The sequence below is a fragment of the Pan troglodytes genome, chromosome 6 (genome assembly GCF_028858775.2).
Source record: "Pan troglodytes isolate AG18354 chromosome 6, NHGRI_mPanTro3-v2.0_pri, whole genome shotgun sequence".
Taxonomy (NCBI): Eukaryota; Metazoa; Chordata; class Mammalia; order Primates; family Hominidae; genus Pan; species Pan troglodytes.
The window spans coordinates 100,879,552-100,902,640 of NC_072404.2; the positions used below are offsets into that span (position 1 = coordinate 100,879,552).

The following is a 23,089-nucleotide window of genomic DNA, read 5'->3' on the forward strand; positions in this document are numbered from 1 at the left end:
TATTTTTGATTCCTTGAGGAGCCTCCATACTTTGTTTCATAATAGCTGTACTCATTTACATTCCCACCAACAATGTAAAAGTGTTCCTTTTTCTCTACATCTTCACTAACACATTATCTTTTGTCTTTCTAATAATAACCATTATAATAGGTATGAGGTGATATCTCATTGTGATTTCTGATTTTAATTTGCATTTCCCTGATGATTAGGGATGTTGAGCATTGTTTATATCCCTGTTGGCCTGTTCTTTTTCTTCTTTTGAGAACTTTATTCTTTTGAATTGAAGAATAATATTCCATTGTATAGATACACCACATTCATATTAGACATATATATACACAACATATATATACAACATATATATGTTATGCAACATATGTATACAACATACAATATATATACAAACATAAAAACACTGTACATATATACCTAAAGTATATGTATATTTGCGTCTGTATGTACACATATACGTACACACACACACACACACACACAGAAACACGTATTTTTACATTGTTTGCTTTAAATACTGATAATTTTTGTCAGTGAGATCTGCTGGACATAACCTTCCTTTATTTCAAAATTACATTCACAAATTCGTGTGATCATAATTAAAAGTGATATATGCTAAAATCAAATGGTGCAATCACTTCAATATGTGTCAGATACAAAAATTGGGTAATTCTGGTGCCTGTGCTTATTACTGCTAGTAAATAAAACTGCAGACAAAGTTTCCTACTAATTACATCTCATTGACTATAAAGTCTGATGTGGTTTGGCTCTGTGTCTCCACCCAAATCTCAGGTTGACTTGTGATCCCTAGTGTTGAAGGTGGGGCCTGGTGGGAGGTAATTGAATCATGGGGATGGTTTCTAATCGTTTAGCACTACCCCGGAGTGCTGTCTCATGACACTGTTTTCATGAGATCCACTTCCCTTTTTACTCTCTCTCTCCTGCCAGCTATGTGAAGATTGTGCCTGCTTCGCCTTTGCCTTCCACCATGATTGCAAGTTTCCTGAGACCTTCCCAGCAGCAGAAGCCTATACAGTCTGCAGAACTGTGAGCAGATTAAACCTCTTTTCTTAATAAATTACCCAGTCTTAGGTATGTTTTTATAGCAGTGGCACAGCAAACTAATACAGAAAACACAATAAAGAAAGACTGTGTATTAAATCATGTGATTATTCAACTATTTTTAATATGGAAAAGCCCAAAACTAAAATTTTTTTTCTAGGTGAAAATTATTTTTCCTTAGGTTATTGGGGTACAGGTGGTATTTGGTTACATGAGTAAGTTCTTTAGTGGTGATTTGTGAGATTTTGGTGCACCCAACACCCTAGCAGTGTACACTGCACCCTATTTATAGTCTTTTATCCCTTGCCCCCTCCCAACCTTCCCCCCAAGTCCCCAAAGTCCATTGTATCATTCTTATGCCTTTACATACTTTTCCATTCCTGAATTACATCACTTAGAATAATAGTCTTTAATCTCATCCAGGTTGCTGCAAATGCTGTTAATTCATTCATTCCTTTTTATGACTGAGCAGTATTACATCATATATATATATACACACACACACACACACACACACACACACACACACATATACCACAGTTTCTTTTCTTATTATACTTTAAGTTCTGGGATACATGTGCAGAATGTACAAGTTTGTTACACAGGTATACATGTGCCCTGGTGGTTTGCTGCACCCATCAACCTGTCATCTACATTAGATATTTCTTCTAATGCTATCCCCCCACTTGCCCCCAACCCCACAACAGGCTCCAGTGTGTGAGGTTCCCCTACCTGTGCCCATATATTCTCATTGTTAAACTCCCACTTATGAATGAGAACATGCGGTGTTTGGTTTTCTGTGCCTGTGTTAGTTTACTGAGAATGATGGTTTCCAGCTTCATCCATGTCCCTGCAAAGGACATGATCTCATCCTTTTTCATGGCTGCATAGTATTCCGTGGTGTATATGTGCCACATTTTCTTTATCCAGTCTGTCAATGATGGGCATTTGGGTTGGTTCCAAGTCTTTGCTATTGTGAATAGTGCTGCAATAAACATATGCGTGCATGTGTCTTTCTAGAAGAATGATTTATAATCCTTTGGGTATATACCCAGTAATGGGATTGCTGGGTCAAATGGTATTTCTAGTTCTAGATCCTTGAGGAATTGCCACACTGTCTTCCACAATGGTTGAACTAATTTACACTCCTACCAACAGTGTAAAAGTGTTCCTATTTCTCCACATCCTCTCCAGCATCTGTTGTTTCCTGACTTTTTAATGATGGCCATTCTAACTGGTGTGAGATGGTATCTCATTGTGGTTTTGATTTGCATTTCTCTAATGACCAGTGATGATGAGCTTTTTTTCATATGTTTGCTGGCTGAATAAATGTCTTCTTTTAAAAAGTGTCTGTTCATATCCTTTGCCCACTTTTTGATGGGGTTGGTTGGTTGTTTTTTTTTCTTGTAAATGTGTTTAAGTTCATTGTAGATTCTGGATATTAGCCTTTTGTCAGATGGAGAGATTGCAAAAATTTTCTCCCATTCTGTAAGTTACCTGTTCATGGTGATGATAGTTTCTTTTGCTGTGCAGAAGCTTTTTAGGTTAATTAGATCCCATTTGTCAATCATGGCTTTTATTGCAATTGCTTTTGGTGTTTTAATCATGAAGTCTTTGCTTATGCCTATGTCCTGAATGGTATTGCCTAGGTTTTCTTCTAGGGTTTTTATGGTTTTGGGTCCTACATTTAAATCTTTAATCCATCTTGAGTTAATTTTTGTATAATGTGTAAGGAAGGGGTCCAGTTTCAGTTTTCTGCATATGGCTAGCTAGTTTTCCCAGTACCATTTATTAAATAGGGGATCCTTTCCCCATTGCTTGATTTTGTCAGTCTTGTCAAAGATCAGATGGTTGTAGATGTGTGGTGTTATTTCTGAGGCCTCTGTTATGTTCCATTGGTCTATATATCTGTTTTGGTACCAGTACCATGCTGTTTGGGTTACTGTAGCCTTGTAGTATAGTCTGAAGTCAGGTAGCGTGATTCTTCCAGCCTTGCTCTTTTTGCTTAGGAGTGTCTTGTCTATATGAGCTCTTTTTTGGTTCTATATGAAATTTAAAGTAGTTTTTTTGTAATTCTGTGAAGAAAGTCAATGGTAACTAACTTGATGGGAATACCATTGAATCTATAAATTATTTTGGGCAGTATGGCCATTTTCATGATATTGATTCTTCCTATCCATGAGCATGGAATGTTTTTCCATTTGTTTGTGTCCTCTCTTATTTCCTTCAGCAGTGGCTTATAGTTCTCCTTGAAGAGGTCATTCATATCTTTTGTAAGTTATAGTCCTAGGTATTTTATTCTCTTTGTAACAATTGTGAATGGGAGTTTGCTCATGATTTGGCTCTCTGTTTGTCTATTATTGGTGTATAGGAATGCTTGTGATTTTCGCACATTGATTTTGTGTCCTGAGACTTTGCTGAAGTTGCTTATCAGCTTAAGGAGTTTTGGGACAGATACAATGGGGTTTTCTAAATATACAATCATGTCATCTGCAAACAGAGATAACTTGATGTCATCTCTTCCTATTTGAATACATTTATTTCATTCTCTTGCCTGATTGCCCTGGCCAGAACTTCCACTACTATGTTGAATAGGAGTGGTGAGAGAGGGCATCCTTGTCTTGTGCCAGTTTTCAAAGGGAATGCTTCCAGCTTTTGCCCATTCAGTATGATATTAGCTGTGGGTTTGTCATAAATAGCTCTTATTATTTTGAGATATGTTCCATCAACACCTAGTTTATTGAGTGTTTCTAGCATGAAGGGGTGTTGAATTTTATCAAAGGCCTTTTCTGTATATATTGAGAAAATCATGTGGTTTTTGTCATTGGTTCTGTTTACGTGATGGATTACGTTTATTGATTTGCATATGTTGAACCAGCCTTGCATCCCTGGGATGAAGCCAACTTGATCGTGGTGGATAAGGTTTTTGATGTGCTGCTGAATTCAGTTTCCCAGTATTTTATTGAGGATTTTCACATTGATGTTCATCAGGAATATTGGCCTGAAATTTTCATTTTGTTGTGTCTCTGCCAGATGTTGGTATCAGGATGATGCTGGCCTCAAAAAACGAGTTAGGGAGGATTCCCTCTTTTTCTATTGTTTGGAATAGTTTCAGAATGAATGGTACCAGCTCCTCTTTGTACCTCTGGTAGAATTCAGCTGTGAATCCATCGGGTCCTGGGCTTTTTTTTGGTTGGTAGGCTATTAATTACTGTCTCAATTTCAGAACTTGTTATTGGTCTATTCAGGAATTCGACTTCTTCCTGGCTTAGTCTTGGGAGGGTGTATGTGTCAAGGAATTTATCCATTTCTTCTAAATTTTCTAGTTTATTTGTGTAGAAGTGTTTATAGTATCCTCAGATGATAGTTTGTATTTCTGTATGCCACAGTTTCTTTATCCATTCATTGATTGATGAGCATTTGGGTTGGTTCCACAATTTTGCAATTGCAAATTGTGCTGCTATAAACATGCATGTGCAAGTATCTTTTTCATATAATGACTTCTTTTCCTCTGGGCAGATGCCTAGTAGTGAGATTGCTATACCAGATGGTAGTTTTACTTTTAGTTTTTTAAGGAATCTCCACACTGTTTTTCATAGTAGCTGTACTAGTTTACATTTCCACCAGCAGTGTAGAAATGTTCCCTGACTACCGCATCCACACCAACATCTACTATGTTTTGATTTTTTGATTATGGCCATTCTTGCAGGAGCAAGATGATATTGCATTGTGGTTTTGATTTGCATTTTCCTGATCATTAGTGATGTTGAGCATTTTTTCATATGTTTGTTGGTCATTTGTGTATCTTCTTTTGAGAATTGTGTATTCGTGTCCTTGGCACATTTTTTGATGGGATTGTTTGCTTTTTAATTGCTGATTTGTCTGAGTTCATTGTAGATTCTGGATATTAGTCCTTTGTCAGATGTATAGATTATAAAGATTTTCTCCAACTCTGTGGGTTTTCTGTTTACTTTGCTGACTGTTCCTTTTGCCATGCAAAAGCTCTTTAGTTTAATTAACTCAATTAAGTCCCAGCTATTTATTTTTGTTTTTATTGCATTTGCTTTGGGTTCTTAATCATATACTCCTTCCCTAAGCCAATGTCTAGAAGGATTTTTACAATGTTATCTTCTAGAATTTTTATAGTTTCAGGTCTTAGATTTAAGTCCTTAATTCATCTGGAGTTGATTTTTACATCAGGTGAGAGATGCAGATCCAGTTAATTCTCCTACATGTGGCTAGCCAATTATCCCAGCACCATTTGTTGAAAAGGGTGTCCTTTCCCCACTTTATGTTTTTGTTTTTGTTGAAGATCAGTTGGCTATAAGTATTTGGGTTTATTTCTGGGTTCTCTATTCTGTTCCATTGGTCTATGTGCCTATTTTTATACCAGTACCATGCTGTTTTGGTGACTATCGCCTTATAGTATAGTTTGAAATCAGGTAGTGTGATGCCTCCAGATTTGTTCTTTTTGCTTTGTCTTGCTTTGGCTATTCAGGCTCTTTTTTGGTTCCATATACATTTTAGAATTTTGTTTAATTCTGTGAAGAATGATGAGAATAGTGTTGAATTTGTAGATTACATTTGTCAGTGTGGTCATTTTCACAATATTGATTCTACCCATCCATGAACATGGGATGTGTTTCCATTTGTTTGTGTCATCTATGATTTCTTTCAGCAGTGTTTTGTCATTTTCCTTATAGAGGTCTTTCACAAACTTAGCTAGGTATATTCCTAAATATTTTATTTTATTTTTTGGTAGCTATTGTAAAAGGGGTTGAGTTCTTGATTTGATTCTCTGCTTGGTCGTTGTTGGTGTATAGAAGAGCTACTGATTTGTGCACATAAATTTTGTATCATGAAACTGCTGAAATCTTTTATCAGTTCTAGGAGCTTTCTGGAGAAGTCTTTACGGTTTTTGAGGTAAACGATCATATCATCAGCAAACAGTGACAGCTTGACTTCCTTTTTATCTAACTAGATGCTCTTTATTTCCTTCTTTTGTCTGATTGCTCTGGCTAGGACTTCCAGTGCTAGGTTGAAGAGAAGTGATGACAGTGGGCATCCTTGTCTTGTTCCAGTTCTCAGAGGGAATGCTTTCATCTTTTCCCCATTCAGTATTTTGTTGGCTATGGGTTTGTCACAGATGGCCTTGAAGTTTCTCTAAAAATGAAAAAACTCTGTCCCAAGACTGCAGCATTAGCTCTTACTTAACAGTTTGCAGCCTTCCATTATACCCTATAGATTTTGGACTTGCCAGTCTCCAAAATTACATGTCACTTCCTTGAAATAAACCTCTAATTACACACACATGTGAGTATATACATATATGAGTATCTCCTACTGATTTTGTTCCTCTGGGAAACCCTGACCAACATACTAACCTACTTCCTGACACAAGTTGCTCTAGCACCAAACTGAACATGAAGCATCTCAAAAGGTCTTGAAATGGTGCTGTTCTCAACCAGAAGATAGGCTTCACTGTTTGAAAATTTCCCTGTCCATCTGGTGATTCTATCCTTACCCCTTTACATAAGGGGTTGCCAAGCCCTACCTGTATGATGCTTTGCCCTTCATTAGGTTCCTCCCACCTCTAACAAACACCCAGAGGTGGTCACTTCCTCTGAGGCAATTAATAACTTACTTTTCATCATAGCTCTTTCTATCTATATTTTACAGTAAAATTTGAAATTCAGTTTCCTATGCTCTGTTTTTATTATATTTATTTATTTATTTATTTATTTTTGAGACAGTTTCACTCTGTCACCCAGGCTGGAGTGTGGTGGCACAATCTCCGCTTACTGCAACCTCCACCTCCCAGGTTCAAGTGGTTCTCTTGCCTCAGCCTCCCGAGTAGCTGGGGATTACAAGGGTCTGCCACCATGCCCAGCTAATTTTTTAAATTTTCAATAGAGACAGGTTTTCACCATGTTGGCCAGGATGGTCTTGAACTCCTGACCTCAAGTGATCCGTCTGCCTCGGCCTCCCAAAGTGCTGGGGGATCACAGGCGTGAGCCACAGCACCCAGCCCCTATGCTCTGTTTTTGAAAGTAAAAGAGAATTTTGGAATTTAGAAACCCATTTTCTCTCCCACAAAATCCTGACCATGTAGTATTTTCGTACTAGAGATTCAGAAATCATAATTTGAGACTAGCAGTGACTTTATAGTTCTAGAAGACATATTTTCTAGTCCTGAAGCGCAGAAGCTTATTGATCCAATAGAAGGGAAATCACATGGCATAACAATTTGAAGTGAATTTAAAAATCTTGACATTAAAACATACCAAATTGATTCTGATAGATTGAATTTCCTTATGATCCAGTTGGCCTAACTTCATTCAGTGGCTTATAGTCACCAGTTATGGTAAATTATATTATTTGTTCACCATTCTTTCTTCTCTCTTCAGCCCAGACACATATTTTAGCAGGGACACTTTCCAATGTCACTGGCTTAGTTTGACAAGGTGACTTGCTTCGGCTAATGGAATTTTAAAGAACATAATGTGAACCACATTCAATCAGAGGCTTTAAATGTTCCTGTCCTGGTTTGGTTTGCCCTCTTGCATTCTGTCCCGAAGAGATATTGTTCCAGGGAACCACAGCCTCTTCAATCCAAGTCCCAGAATGAGGAGACATATGAAACAGACCTAAATACAGTCTGTATCCTCGTGCCAAGTCTAGCCAAATCTAGCCCAGCCAAGTCCAGCTGTGCCATACCCAATTCATGGGCTTGAGAGAAAACAAATAAGTATTCGTTTGTATAAGTCAACTGAGATTTGGGAGGTGGTTTTTTTTACACAGCATTATTGAAGCAACCAGCTGACTAATACAGCAGTTTTATAGGAAATTAGTCTTGCATGCTCTATATTTTACATGGTTCACAGCAGTTTTAATTCAAATTATATATCTGTGCAGTTCAACCAAGTATCTGTATGAATTAACAACATAAAATAATTTGTAGTATGTAGTTTTTTCAACCACACTTGGATGAATGCAGTGGAAATATATCTGTGTCTTATTCTATTTCTGCTGTTATAACAAAACACCACAGACTGGGTAATTTATAAACAAACAATAAAAACTTATTTTTTCACAGTTCTGGAGACTGGCAAGTCCAAGATCAAGGTCCTGATTGATTTAGTGTCTGGTGAAGACACTCTCTGCTTCAAGATGGCACCTCTTACTGCATCTTCACACGGTAGAAGAGGCAATTAAGGGGAACAGCACTGTGTCCTCACATGGCAAAAGATAAGGAAGGGTCAGGAAGCGCTCTGAAACTTTTTTTAGCCCTCATGACTTGATCACTTTTTCAAAGGCCTCACCTCTTCACATTATGACCTTGGAGTTAAATTCAGCATATAAAAGCAATCTGCATCTTTCCATTAGGTCAGAAATATTACAATTGTTTTTCACCAGCAGGCCAGGAAACTAGCAAGGTCTTCATACATGCAAGGCCTTCTACTTCACCTTGGAGTATAGCCATTCTTGACAGGCTTTATGTTGGCCAAAAATAACATACTGTCCAGTGGGAAGATAAGTACAACAACTTCCTCATGACCAGCTGTTCACTTATGCAACTGCAGCACAAGCGCAGCCTCCTATCAATGTGATAAAAGAATAAACTAGGGACAAATTTTGGTATTCACATATTACCACAGATGTCTATCTCCTCTATCTTATGTTGACATCCGTGATGGCCTTTCTGAATAACTCAGGGCATCAGAGGGTTGCTCTCTCCTGCAAGCCAAGATAACGTTGGCAAACACATCTGTATAATGTGTGCACTGGGCACATTTCCTTGTTGAATTATTCAATTAAATCTGATAATGAGAGCACATTGACACAGTTAAACACTCAGGTGAATAAAAGATTCACTTTGAAGTGCAGAAATTTCTGGAGTCATCTGTATGTTAACAAGTGATGATACTCGCTACCACCATCCAGGGAGGGAGAAACTTTAGAAAAGGTAAGCTACAGTTGAGCATGCTGGAGGCTTTTTCTGGCATGATTTCAAGGAGATGAAAGGTGGAGGCAGTTTCCAGTGTTCAATTTGAGCCATCAATCTTTTTAGAATAAATGAATTGAATTTTAAGAGACAGAAAAATACGACTCAGTTCATAAGTGAATCTTATTCCCCTGAACTCTAATGGGACATAGAAAGATGAACACTAGCATAGATATCAACACATCTGATATCTATCTTCCCTCTGCAAAGCCCTTCAAGCACAAACTTACAAAAACATATTTTTCTCATCTCGATTCTCACCCTGTAAAATGGGAGAGTTTGGCTGGTCCCACATAATTACCATGGTACCTATTACAAAGTCCCCATAGAACTTTTTGCAAATAAAAGGGCCCCATCCATAAATGCAAATCTGGGCAGTAGCTGTTATTTAACTATGATGTTTACATTGTGAAACATCTGCCAGTCACACTGGCTGTCTTTAAAGCAGGGCAGCATCACTAACAGTGGTTTGGGACTTGAAAATGCTAGCTTGTATTTTTATTAGTTTGCCTCGTCTCTCCAACTACTCTGTATGCTTCTTACAAATAAAAAACATCTCTTAGTTCTTTTTTAACCTTCATTACTTAGCATAATACAGAAGGCACAAAGCTCATCAATAATTATAAAATGAAAGTAGTTAATAGGTGACATTTATTGATCCTCTTCCATGTTCCAGACCCTGCATCAGTCATGTTATATACACTGTCTCTAACTAATATAATTGTACAATAACCCCAAAAGAAAATATTATCCCAATTTAACAGATCAAGAAATGGAGGGTTCTAGCTGGTGCTGTAAGGCAAGAAAATAAAACCAAAAGGGATAAAAATTAAAAGGAAGAGCCAAAATTACCAGTATTTATAGATATTTGGTTTTATACATTAAAAAAATCTAAATAATCTACAGTTACATTGTTAGAATTAAAAAGATAGATAGCTGTGCAGGTTTTCAAGATAAAAAAAGCAATATATAAAAATCAGTTTTATTTCTGAATGACAAAATATAAAGAGCAAAAGTTAAATAAAGAGAGAATTTATAATATTAAAAAATATGAAGTACCAAGGAAAAGATCTGCCAAAAGACATGCCAGACTTCTACAAAGATAATTATAAAACTTCATGAGAAAAAGACAAAGACCTCAATAAATAATTGATAAATATTCTGTGTTTGTGATTAGAAGACCCAATATTATAAAGAAGTACATTCTCTTCACATTGATCTGTAAATTTAAGGCAATCCTAATCAAAGTCCCAGCAGGATTTTTGTTAGAACTTAAAAATCTCTTTCTAAAATTTAAATGGAATGACAAAGGGCAGAGAAGACCCACACCACCACTCTTGAAGAACAAGCTGGGAGAATTGCTGTATTGGATGTCAAGATTCCTATATTGTATTTCCTGACCTATGCAATGACTGTTCAGGTATTTAAAATATACATTAAGATATACGTCTATGTTTCTCCATTTTTTAGGAATAGACAATTTTTGTCATGTTACATTTCACAATGAAAGGGATATTTGAAAAAGAAAAAAAAAAAAAGGAAAGAAAATGAGGGTCAGAGAGGCTACGGCTATGAGACTAAGCCGAGACCATACTGCTGGTTAAATAAGCATGATCATACATTTAATGAATAATATATGTTTTAAATACTTATATGTTCATGGTTAACAGTTTAGAAAAGCAAGAACCAAAATAAAGTATCACTAGTAATTGTTAATTGTTGACATATTTTACTGTCTTCATCACTATTTATTCACTGTTCACGGAACACAGAAATCAGTTCAATCACATAAGATGCTTGTCTGCCCTAAATCTTTCTTTCCAAATCCTTATATCAGACTTATTAAGGGGAAAATTTTTTGTCAAAGTCTTATGCTTACTTGCCATTGAAATAATGTCTACTCAATCATACCTCTATTTTATACACTATTTCCCCTATTCACTCAAGAAGAAAAATGTAAAAACAAAACTAGGGAGAAAATGTGGAGCAAATGAGAAAACATACCTTTTTGAAACACTAGACCCATCTAAAAGTAGTAAATAGGAGGTGGAGCCAAGATGGCCGAATAGGAACAGCTCTGGTCTACAGCTCCCAGCGTGAGCGACGCAGAAGACGGGTGATTTCTGCATTTCCATCTGAGGTACCGGGTTCATCTCACTAGGGAGTGCCAGACAGTGGGCGCAGGACAGTGGGTGCAGCGCACCGTGCACAAGTCGAAGCAAGGCAAGGCATTGCCTCACTCGGGAAGTGCAAGGTGTCAGGGAGTTCCCTTACCTAGTCAAAGAAAGGGGTGACAGATGGCACCTGGAAAATCGGGTCACTCCCACCCGAATACTGTGCTTTTCCTACAGGCTTAAAAAATGGCGCACCAGGAGATTATATCCCACACCTGACTCGGAGGGTCCTATGCCCATGGAGTCTCACTGATTGCTAGCACAGCAGTCGAGATCAAACTGCAAGGCAGCAGTGAGGCTGGGGGAGGGGCACCCACCATTGCCCAGGCTTGCTTAGGTAAACAAAGCAGCCGGGAAGCTCAAACTGCGTGGAGCCCACCACAGCTCAAGGAGGCCTGCCTGCCTCTGTAGGCTCCACCTCTGGGGGCAGGGCACAGACAAACAAAAAGACAGCAGTAACCTCTGCAGACTTAAATGTCCCTGTCTGACAGCTTTGAAGAGAGCAGTGGTTCTCCCAGCACGCAGCTGGAGATCTGAGAACGGGCAGACTGCCTCCTCAAGTGGGTCCCTGACCCCTGAGTAGCCTAACTGGGAGGTACCCCCCAGTAGGGGCAGACTGACACCTCACACGGCTGGGTTCTCCTCTGAGACAAAACTTCCAGAGGAACGATCAGACAGCAGCATTTGCGGTTCACGAAAATCCGCTGTTCTGCAGCCACCGCTGCTGGTACCCAGGCAAACAGGGTCTGGAGTGGACCTCTAGCAAACTCCAACAGACCTGAAGCTGAGGGTCCTGTCTGTTAGAAGGAAAACTAACAAACAGAAACGACATCCACACCAAAAACCCATCTGTACGTCACCATCATCAAAGACAAAAGTAGATAAAACCACAAAGATGGGGAAAAAACAGAGCAGAAAAACTGCAAACTCTGAAAAGCAGAGTGCCTCTCCTCCTACAAAGCAATGGAACAAAGCTGGACAGAGAATGACTTTGATGAGTCGAGAGAAGAAGGCTTCAGATGATCAAACTACTCTGAGCTACAGGAGGAAATTCAAACCAAAGGCAAAGAAGATAAAAACTTTGAAAAAAATTTAGATGAATGTATAACTAGAATAACCAATACAGACAAGTGCTTAAAGAAGCTGATGGAGCTGAAAGCCAAGGCTCGAGAACTACGTGAAGAATGCAGAAGTCTCAGGAGCCAATGTGATCAACTAGAAGAAAGGGTGTCAGTGATGGAAGATGAATGAAATGAAGCGAGAAGGGAAGTTTAGAGAAAAAGGAATAAAAAGAAACGAACAAAGCCTCCAAGAAGTATGGGACTATGGGAAAAGACCAAATATATGTCTGATTGGTGTACCTCAAAGTGACAGGGAGAATGGAACCAAGTTGGAAAACACTCTGCAGGATATTATCCAGGAGAACTTCCCCAATCTAGCAAGGCAGGCCAACGTTCAGATTCAGGAAACACAGAGAACGCCACAAAGATACTCCTCAAGAAGAGCAACTCCAAGACACATAATTGTCAGATTCACCAAAGTTGAAATGAAGGAAAAAATGTTAAGGGCAGCCAGAGAGAAAGGTCGGGTTACCTACAAAGGGAAGCCCATCAGACTAATAGCAGATCTCTTGGCAGGAACTCTACAAGCCAGAAGAGAGTGGGGGCCAATATTCAACATTCTGAAAGAAAAGAATTTACAAGCCAGAAGAGAGTGGGGGCCAATATTCAACATTCTGAAAGAAAAGAATTTTCAACCCAGAATTTTATATCCAGCCAAGCTAAGCTTCATAAGTGAAGGAGAAATAAAATACTTTACAGACAAGCAAATGCTGAGAGATTTTGTCACCACCAGGCCTGCCCTAAAAGAGCTCCTGAAGGAAGCACTAAATATGGAAAGGAACAACTGGTACCAGCCACTGCAAAATAATGCCAAATTGTAAAGACCATTGAGGCTAGGAAGAAACTGCATCAACTAATGAGCAAAATCACCAGCTAACATCATAATGACAGGATCAAATTCACACATAACAATATTAACTTTAAATGTAAATGGACTAAATGCTCCAATTAAAAGACAAAGAATGGCAAATTGGATAAAGAGTCAAGACCCATCAGTGCGCTGTATTCAGGAAACCCATCTCACATGCAGAGACACACATATGCTCAAAAGAAAAGGATGGAGGAAGATCTAGCAAGCAAATGGAAAACAAAAAAAGGCAGGGGTTGCAATCCTAGTCTCGGATAAAACAGACTTTAAACCAACAAAGATCAAAAGAGATAAAGAAGGCCATTACATAATGGTAAAGGGATCAATTCAACAAGAAGAGCTAACTATCCTAAATATATATGTACCCAATACAGGAGCACCCAGATTCATAAAGCAAGTCCTGAGTGACCTACAAAGAGACTTAGACTCCCACACAATAATAATGGGAGACTTTAACACTCCACTGTCAACATTAGACAGATCAACGAGACAGAAAGTTAACAAGGATACCCAGGAATTGAACTCAGCTCTGCACCAAGCGGACCTAATAGACATCTACAGAACTCTCCACCCCAAATCAAGAGAATATACATTTTTTTCAGCACCACACCACACCTATTCCAAAATTGACCACATACTTGGAAGTAAAGCTCTCCTCAGCAAATGTAAAAGATCAGAAATTATAACAAACTATCTCTCAGACCACAGTGCAATCAAACTAGAACTCAGGATTAAGAAACTCACTCAAAACCACTCAACTACATGGAAACTGAACAACCTGCTCCTGAATGACTACTGGGTACATAACGAAATGAAGGCAGAAATAAAGATGTTCTTTGAAACCAACGAGAACAAAGACACAACATACCAGAATCTCTGGGACACATTCAAAGCAGTGTGTAGAGGGAAATTTATAGCACTAAATGCCCACAAGAGAAAGCAGGAAAGATCCAAAATTGACACCCTAACATCACAATTAAAAGAACTAGAAAAGCAAGAGCAAACACATTCAAAAGCTAGCAGAAGGCAAGAAATAACTAAAATCAGAGCAGAACTGAAGGAAATAGAGACACAAAAAACCCTTCAAAAAATTAATGAATCCAGGAGCTGGTTTTTTGAAAGGATCAACAAAATTGATAGATCACTAGCAAGACTAATAAAGAAGAAAAGAGAGAAGAATCAAATAGACACAATAAAAAATGATAAAGGGGATATCACCACTGATCCCACAGAAATACAAACTACCATCAGAGAATACTACAAACACCTCTATGCAAATAAACTAGAAAATCTAGAAGAAATGGATAAATTCCTCGACACATACACCCTCCCAAGACTAAACCAGAAAGAAGTTGAATCTCTGAATAGACCAATAACCGGAGCTGAAATTGTGGCAATAATCAATAGCTTACCAACCAAAAAGAGTCCAGGACCAGATGGATTCACAGCCGAATTCTACCAGAGGTACAAGGAGGAACTGGTACCATTCCTTCTGAAAATATTCCAATCAACAGAAAAAGAGGGAATCCTCCCTAACTCATTTTATGAGGCCAGCATCATCCTGATACCTAAGCCAGGCAGAGACACAACCAAAAAAAAGAATTTTAGACCAATATCCTTCATGAACATTGATGCAAAAATCCTCAATAAAATACTGGCAAAGTGAATCCAGCAGCACATCGAAAAGCTTATCCACCATGATCAAGTGGGCTTCAACCCTGGGATGCAAGGCTGGTTCAATATACACAAATCAATAAATGTAATCCAGCATATAAACAGAACCAAAGACAAAAACCACGTGATTATCTCAATAGATGCAGAAAAGGCCTTTGAAAAAATTCAACAACCCTTCATGCTAAAAACTCTCTATAAATTAGGTATTGATGGGACGTATTTCAAAATAATAAGAGCTATCTATGACAAACCCACAGCCAATATCATACTGAATGGGCAAAAACTGGAAGCATTCCCTTTGAAAACTGGCACAAGACAGGGATGCCCTCTCTCACCACTCCTATTCAACATAGTGTTGGAAGTTCTGGCCAGGGCAATCAGGCAGGAGAAGGAAATAAAGGGTATTCAATTAGGAAAAGAGGAAGTCAAATTGTCCCTGTTTGCAGATGACATGATTGTATATCTAGAAAACCCCATTGTCTCAGCCCAAAATCTCCTTAAGCTGATAAGCAACTTCAGCAAAGTCTCAGGATACAAAATCAATGTACAAAAATCATAAGCATTCTTATACACCAATAACAAACAGAGAGCCAAATCATGAGTGAACTCCCATTCACAATTGCTTCAAAGAGAATAAAATACCTAGGAATCCAGCTTACAAGTGATGTGAAGGACCTCTTCAAGGAGAACTAGAAACCACTGCTCAATGAAATAAAAGAGGATACAAACAAATGGAAGAACATTCCATGCTCACGGGTAGGAAGAATCAATATCGTGAAAATGGCCATACTGCCCAAGGTAATTTATAGATTCAATGCCATCCCCATCAAGCTACCAATGACTTTCTTCACAGAATTTGAAAAAACTACTTTAAAGTTCATATGGAACCAAAAAAGAGCCTGCATCTCCATGTCAATCCTAAGCCAAAAGAACAAAGCCGGAGGCATCACGCTACCTGACTTCAAACTATACTACAAGGCTACAGTAACCAAAACAGCATGGTAGTGGTACCAAAACAGAGATATAGATCAATGGAACAGAACAGAGCCCTCAGAAATAACGTCGCATATCTACAACTATCTGATCTTTGACAAACCTGACAAAAACAAGCAATGGGGAAAGGATTCCCTATTTAATAAATGGTGCTGGGAAAACTGGCTAGCCATATGTAGAAAGCTGAAACTGGATCCCTTCCTTACACCTTATACAAAAATCAATTCAAGATGGATTAAAGACTTAAACGTTAGACCTAAAACCATAAAAACCCTAGAAGAAAACCTAGGCATTACCATTCAGGACATAGGCATGGGCAAGGACATGAAGCAATGGCAACAAAAGCCAAAATTGACAAATGGGATCTAATTAAACTAAAGAGCTTCTGCACAGCAAAAGAAACTACCATCAGAGTGAACAAGCAAGCTACAAAATGGGAGAAAATTTTCACAACCTACTCATCTGACAAAGGGCTAATATCCAGAATCTACAATGAACTCCAACACATTTACAAGAAAAAACAAACAACCCCATCAAAAAGTGGGCGAAGGACATGAACAGACACTTCTCAAAAGAAGACATTTATGCAGCCAAAAAACACATGAAAAAATGCTCACCATCACTGGCCATCAGAGAAATGCAAATCAAAACCACAATGAGATACCATCTCACACCAGTTAGAAAGGCAATCATTAAAAAGTCAGGAAACAACAGGTGCTGGAGAGGATGTGGAGAAATAGGAACACTTTTACACTGTTGATGGGACTGTAAACTAGTTCAACCATTGTGGAAGTCAGTGTGGCGATTCCTCAGGGATCTAGAACTAGAAATACCATTTGACCCAGCCATCCCATTACTGGGTATATACCCAAAGGACTATAAATCATGCTGCTATAAAGACACATGCACACGTATGTTTATTGCGGCACTGTTCACAATAGCAAAGACTTGGAACCAATCCAAATGTCCAACAATGATAGACTGGATTAAGAAAATGTGGCACATATACACCATGGAATATATGCAGCCATAAAAAAATGATGAGTTCATGTCCTTTGTAGGGACATGGATGAAACTGGAAATCATCATTCTCAGTAAACTATTACAAGAACAAAAAACCAAACACCACATTTTCTCACTCATAGGTGGGAATTGAACAATGAGATCACATGGACACAGGAAGGGGAACATCACACTCTGGGGACTGTTGTGGGGTGGGGGGAGGGGGGAGGGATAGCTTTAGGAGATATACCTAATGCTAAATGATGAGTTAATGGGTGCAGCACACCAGCATGGCACATGTATACATATGTAACTAAGCTGCACATTGTGCACATGTACCCTAAAACTTAAAGTATAATAATAATAAAATAAAATAATTTAAAAATTTAAAAAAAGTTCAATTCTCATAAAAAAAGTCAAATTTTGCTGTTAAACAAAAAAAAAATAAAAGCAGTAAATAAGTGTTTACTTATTCCATTAAGAGGTTAGAAAATAATCATTTTTTGCTTCAAATTGTGAAATGATGTTACCTCTAAATTTATATGTTGGGTGTTATTTCTCCACTGACCTCCTCGTGATTTCAACCTGATAATGTGGATGAGTCATTGAGATGAGTTTCTTCCTCATATTGTCTCATTCCAGATCAGGAAGGACTATTTAGCTAACCACATTTTTTTTTTTTTTTTTTTTTACCTCTGAGGAAATTGCAGCCCAGACAGATGAAGTGACCAGATTGCGGTTGGTCAGCTGGCCAGTGTCAGAGCAGCAATTAGAGACCAGGCTTTCTCTCCATATCCCAACTCCAGATTTCCAAATTGTACTTTTAAAAATCCAGTATCTTTTCCTAATGTAATAATAAAGAAATATCATATAAGCATAAGGAATACGTATTTTTCTTTATTAATTAGCCAGTGACTTGAAGAGCAAGCCTCTAAAAATATGTAGTAAGTCTATTTAAAAAAAAAACAAAAAACTAACTACTCTGTGTATTCACAGCACCAGGAGCTGGTTTATTAAAAAAAAAAAATTGCTCACGTTTAGTGTTTTATTTAGTTCTCACTGCAATCTTGTCAGCTGTTGTTATGAACTTGACTTTATAGATGAGGAAACTTGATCAAAAAGACTAAATTATCCAGCTGTTAGATGGCAGATTCAGAACTCAAAAATGGCTTTATAAACTTGACTTTATTCCTTCCCCCATTTCAACACATTTCCTAATTCTTTTCATGACAGAGTTCCCCAGCTATCCCCCAGTGGCTTCGAGATTCCCATTTCAAGAGTGTAGAGTTCTACCCAGAAGGTGGCTGCGTGGACAGTGACTACATTCTCAGCTCCATGCCTATTTGGGTGAGGCCCTGTGATGAATGGTCATCAGTGGAATATGAGCAGAAGTGTTATGTGTCAGAAGAAGACATGCCTTCTCCATCCTTTCTTTTCCCCTACCCTCTGGTTTGTGTTGGTTTCCAGGGTGTCCTTGGGAGGGGTTTGGGCCATAATTTCAAAAGACACAGTGCTGAATACCACAATCCCAAATGTTGAAATCTGGAAAGATCAAAATCTCTAAAGGAAGGCACACATTTAAGATGGCAAAGCCACTGTGCCTTTGTCCCTAAATAAGAGTGGGGCAACTGTGCCTTTCACCACTCTGCTGTTAACCAGTTATACACACAATGAACTGTTACGTTAGCAAAAACAAATGTTTCTTGTAAAGGCCACTGAAATTGTGGAGTTTGTCTGTTACAGTAACTAGCAGTACTCTAACTAAAATGAGCGTCTTTCATAATGGAGATGAGAATTCAGATTTCTACTATTCTCTGACAAATCTCCATAACACTTATTTACCAAACCACTGATTTTAATTGTGCTGAATGGAAATGATCATGGAGAGTCACTTTTCCAATGACCTCTCTGTCCCTTGGTTTTCCATTGTTTAGGGTGGATGATAATTTCTATCTTTTATTTCTATTTGTGGTATCCAAACAAAATCATCATAAAAACTCCATTATGGCATAGTTAATTGTAAAATAAATATATATGACCAAAAAAATTAAAAAGACTTCCCTCTTTTAAACCTTTCCAAGCAATTCCCATCTTCAAAGGTAATTTTGAGGAACATGTACTTCTCTGACTGGGAAGCGGGTGGTGATCTGGAATTAATCAGTGAGGATTTATTGAGTTTCCTAAAGTGTATGACTTACGCATGGGTTTCCCTGCTCGTTGGCAACTCTCAAAGCCTTAACCCTGAGGATGCTCCCTCAAGAAAACATAGCACCTGTTTTCTGGGCACTGGTTCCAACACACGGCCTGAAACACTATGCCAAGAGCTCAAATCTCTTGTATTTCCCACCACACAGATGGTCTGAGGCCTTCACTCCTCACCCTTCCTGGATGTGGTTGCACCAGAGGTGAGTAGGAGAAAGAATGCTTTTGAGAAAGGTACCTTGAGAATTTATCTTGACAACTCCTCCTCATCCTAGGCTTTGCACTTTCTCTGTCCCTGAAACTTCAAGGTGTTGTTCCTCTTAATATTTCAAGTCTAAACCCTGAATCCAAGACCCGAAAGGAAAGAAAGTTTTGCCCACAAAGCAGCTCCCACAGCAAATGATGAATGCTCCAAGTGCTTTCTGGGGGGAAGAAAAACGCTGAAACAGAGTTTAGTCACTAGAGTAAATCCCCATAGAAAAAGAAATAAATCTCTGTGACATCTGCTAATGTCTGCCATTTCCTTAAACACCTCTACCTGTCCAGTTTCTGTACCTCTTTTCCCCTTTCGCCAATGCTGCTTTTGTTCTGTTTTTGGCCTTCAGGGGATGATTTAGTGAGCAGATGGTACCAGGAAAACCAAGGGTATTGCATCCAGCTGTGTGTACACAGATTGGTGAATTCAAGCCTCTGATCTAGGATCTGAAATAAAAATCAGAATAAGCGAAAAGATGGTTGCTTTTTTTCATGCCTTATTTGTTCATTTGCTCAAGAAGCGTTTGCTATTTGCCTATGGTGTTAGTATTGTTTAAGACAATAGAGAAACACAGATTAAAAAGACACCACCTCTGTTTTTCAGATGCAAGTTATGTACTTAAGGACCCCAAAACTATAAAACCAAACCATGAAGAATGAGAGATTTAGCACTAATAAAATGGAAAACATTCACATGTTGGAACACATGATACATTTGAGTCAGGAAAAGTGCGCTCTTGTTTTATTTATTTGCTTATTTGTAGGAGGATTTCCCTGGGATGAATTATGAGAAATATGACATTGGCCTAAAACACCTGGCAAAAGATCCTTGGGCTGCAGGTATTTTGAGTCAGACTCTAAGTATAACCCAGGGTTCAGATTTGTTCCTCTCAGTTTAAGAGGTGAATGAGGAATATAGAAGAATGCAGTGAAGATTCACAAAGGTGACAAAGGCCTGGAAAAGAAGGCTCTGACAGAGCCGATGGAAGCAATAAGAGGTCCCGTTATAGCTGAATTTATAATCAGCTCTACCATGGATCAAACCCCAAATAGTCCCAAAGGGACCGTGCAGACTAAACTTCCACATAGAACTTCCACTCTTTGGTGGCTATTTTGATGTCAGAATGGGCCTATCCAAAGCTGCCACATGAGTCACCTTGAACTCTGCCTGCTTTGTATTATTGCCTCTGGATTCTCTTCCCTGGAGGTTCTTCAGGCAGCTGGACTACATTGTGCCATGACATGCTCCTCATTTTCCCCACAAACATCTCTGATTGAAGGCAGATGACACACGACCTTTAGCTCACCCTTAGGAATCTTTGCTAAGCCTGGTTTAGTACAGCTAGGTTGTAGCATGGATGTTATTCCTATCTTCCAACCTTATGGGTCATGGGTTATATAGAACTCCATCTGTTGTGCATTGCCAGGAAGACCAGAACCAGACTGAAATGGTGTTTAAGTTAAACATCCAGATAATTAGACCCTGAACCCAACTATTGAGAAAAACCACACCTTTAGAAGTCTTTAAGAACACTATAGACACTCACCTGTCTTAGATACTCAACTACAATTCCCCATAAAAAAGGATTTCTTGATATTCCCTCCAACACAGGTGCTGGCTTTTCTCCTAGTTTTACTTTCTACTTCGTCCATATGTTTGGAGAGTGTAGGAATAGATGGGATGTAATTAATCTGCAAATAAACCATAGGTATCATATAGCTCTTTCATGGGTCTGGAAAATGTCCCAGTAATTTTTAAATCTGGTTATCTCTTGCTCCATTTAAATTCATTTAATCAGCTTGATTCTTGTGGCATCCTCTTCTGTGTCTTCCATCATCTTCATCACCATTCCCATAATCATCACTAAACTATATTGAGTTCTCACTCTATGATAGATTCCATGCCAAAGGCTTTACATATATCATCTCTTATAAACCTCTCAATAACTCTATTAAGTACATACTACTATTGTCCCCATTTCGCATGTGAGGAAATAGACTGGAAGAGATTATGTGACTTATGCACTGGTAATGGTTACATCTATTTTGGGGACTACCCTAAGGCATCCAATAAGTAACTATTCTTTTGACCTGGGGCCTCATATTTATGGAGTGATTTCTGCATTTCTTAAATTAATTTCAAGTGAATGAAATATGCTGAGCTCTTTACTCTCAAAGTCTCTATGCTACTCATTCCTCTCTGCTGTTGGTCTACTAGTTTAAATATTTCAGTATCTTAATATAGATATAATTTATGTTATTGCCACCTACTCTTCTCCTCGCTTGTCCTTGCTCTCATCTCTCAGTCTCATCTTTATTCTCACCACCCTCATGTATGAGACTTCTAGGCACCTCTCCTTCCACCTTTCTGCTCCCTCCTACTTACACAAGGTACAAAGCACATGACAAGGGTACAGAGGAGCCCTGTCTCATACAGGCCTGTATTACAGGGGCTTTATTTGCAAGAAGTCTCTTTATGACAAAGAGAGAAACTTTCCTGCTCTCAAAAACTACTGGGCAAGTTTCCAAACTCCCAATGAAGTAATTTATTCCACACACACAAAAAAGAAAAGAAACACAACTAACTGTCTCGAGCATTTTATGCACCTGACACCATCATATTAGTGGCATCAGATTACATATTCAGTAAGGACTTCTACCACATGCTGTTGTAATTAACCACATGGAAATGTGTAGGCCAGGACCCCTCAGTTACATAGTGCAACACACAGAGCAGTGAGAACTAAAAAATGCCCTTGGAACAGAATGTTATATCTCATTAGGAAATGAAATTGTGACTTTCCTGGGAGTGACAGCTCTGGCAGGAAGGAATGGAGGTCTGGATTTCTAATTATCACCAGTATCACTACTCTTTAATCCTCCAGATCTCTGTCAGGTCTTTGATAAAGAATCTCTAAGAAAACGTTGAGATGGTTTCACTGAGGCATGGCCTAGGGCAGTACCTATAGATTTTTAATGCGTGATCAACCATGAGCACCCACTTGGGAGCCCAGTATAGGGAATTCCCTAGCTCTTAACCCATACATTGCATTGAGACCAAGGGAGGTCCGTCCAGTTATGCCTGTGGTACTTGACCCAAGGCAGCTAAAATAACACCTAGGAATTCTGCTGAAACGATTCTCCCTGCTTTCAACTTTTCTGAGGACCCTGGCACCCTCAAGCTCTCTGCATGCTGCCAAGGGCTCCCAGCCCTGTCTTCCTTCCCTGCTCAGAGTTAGTTAGAGATCTGGACCTACTTCCCTCTCTCTGCATGCTGCCAAGGGCTCCCAGCCCTGTCTTCCTTCCCTGCTCAGAGTTAGTTAGAGATCTGGACCTACTTCCCTCTCTCTGCCCCTACCACCTCCACCTATTGAGAGCCTCATTCCTAACAGGTGCTTCTGATTTAGTTTTGGAATTGTTACTATCTGACTAGGAAAGTAGGAGGTTAAGAGGCACTATTTTCTAACAGATCTTTGCTGTCTTCAATTACAATGGGATATATTAACCAATAACTCTGCTGATTGATATAATATAAGAAAGTGAAGGAACAAAACAACAATTGAGAAGCCTTATCATGGAATCTTGTGTTCTGACTCCCGATCAGCTGAAGGCTGCAGAGCCCTCAAAATATGTATAATTTTAGTATTGCCGCAAATACCTGTTCTGTGGGAGCATGTATACAATCAATGCCAATTGTTAAATTATAAGTTGAGGAATAGGC

General features: G+C 38.7%; 1 protein-coding gene across 5 annotated transcripts in view; it reads left to right on the plus strand.

Moving 5' to 3' along the window:
• LOC104007321 (uncharacterized) overlaps positions 1 to 21,535 on the plus strand; it is a 205,383-nt gene extending 183,848 nt beyond the window's left edge. For 2 of the 5 annotated variants that reach the window (XM_063815437.1, XM_054655953.2), the window contains 4 exons: positions 961 to 1,059; positions 18,145 to 18,258; positions 19,266 to 19,316; positions 19,719 to 21,535. In XM_063815437.1, coding sequence (XP_063671507.1) covers positions 961 to 1,059; positions 18,145 to 18,258; positions 19,266 to 19,274 — 222 coding nt within the window. In that variant the 3' untranslated portion in view covers positions 19,275 to 19,316; positions 19,719 to 21,535. Of the gene's footprint in view, positions 1 to 960; positions 1,060 to 18,144 lie in introns of all 5 variants that reach the window. The other 3 variants (XM_054655952.2, XM_054655951.2, XR_010158896.1) reach the window with 2 other exon arrangements.
• The last annotated feature ends 1,554 nt before the right edge of the window (positions 21,536 to 23,089 follow it).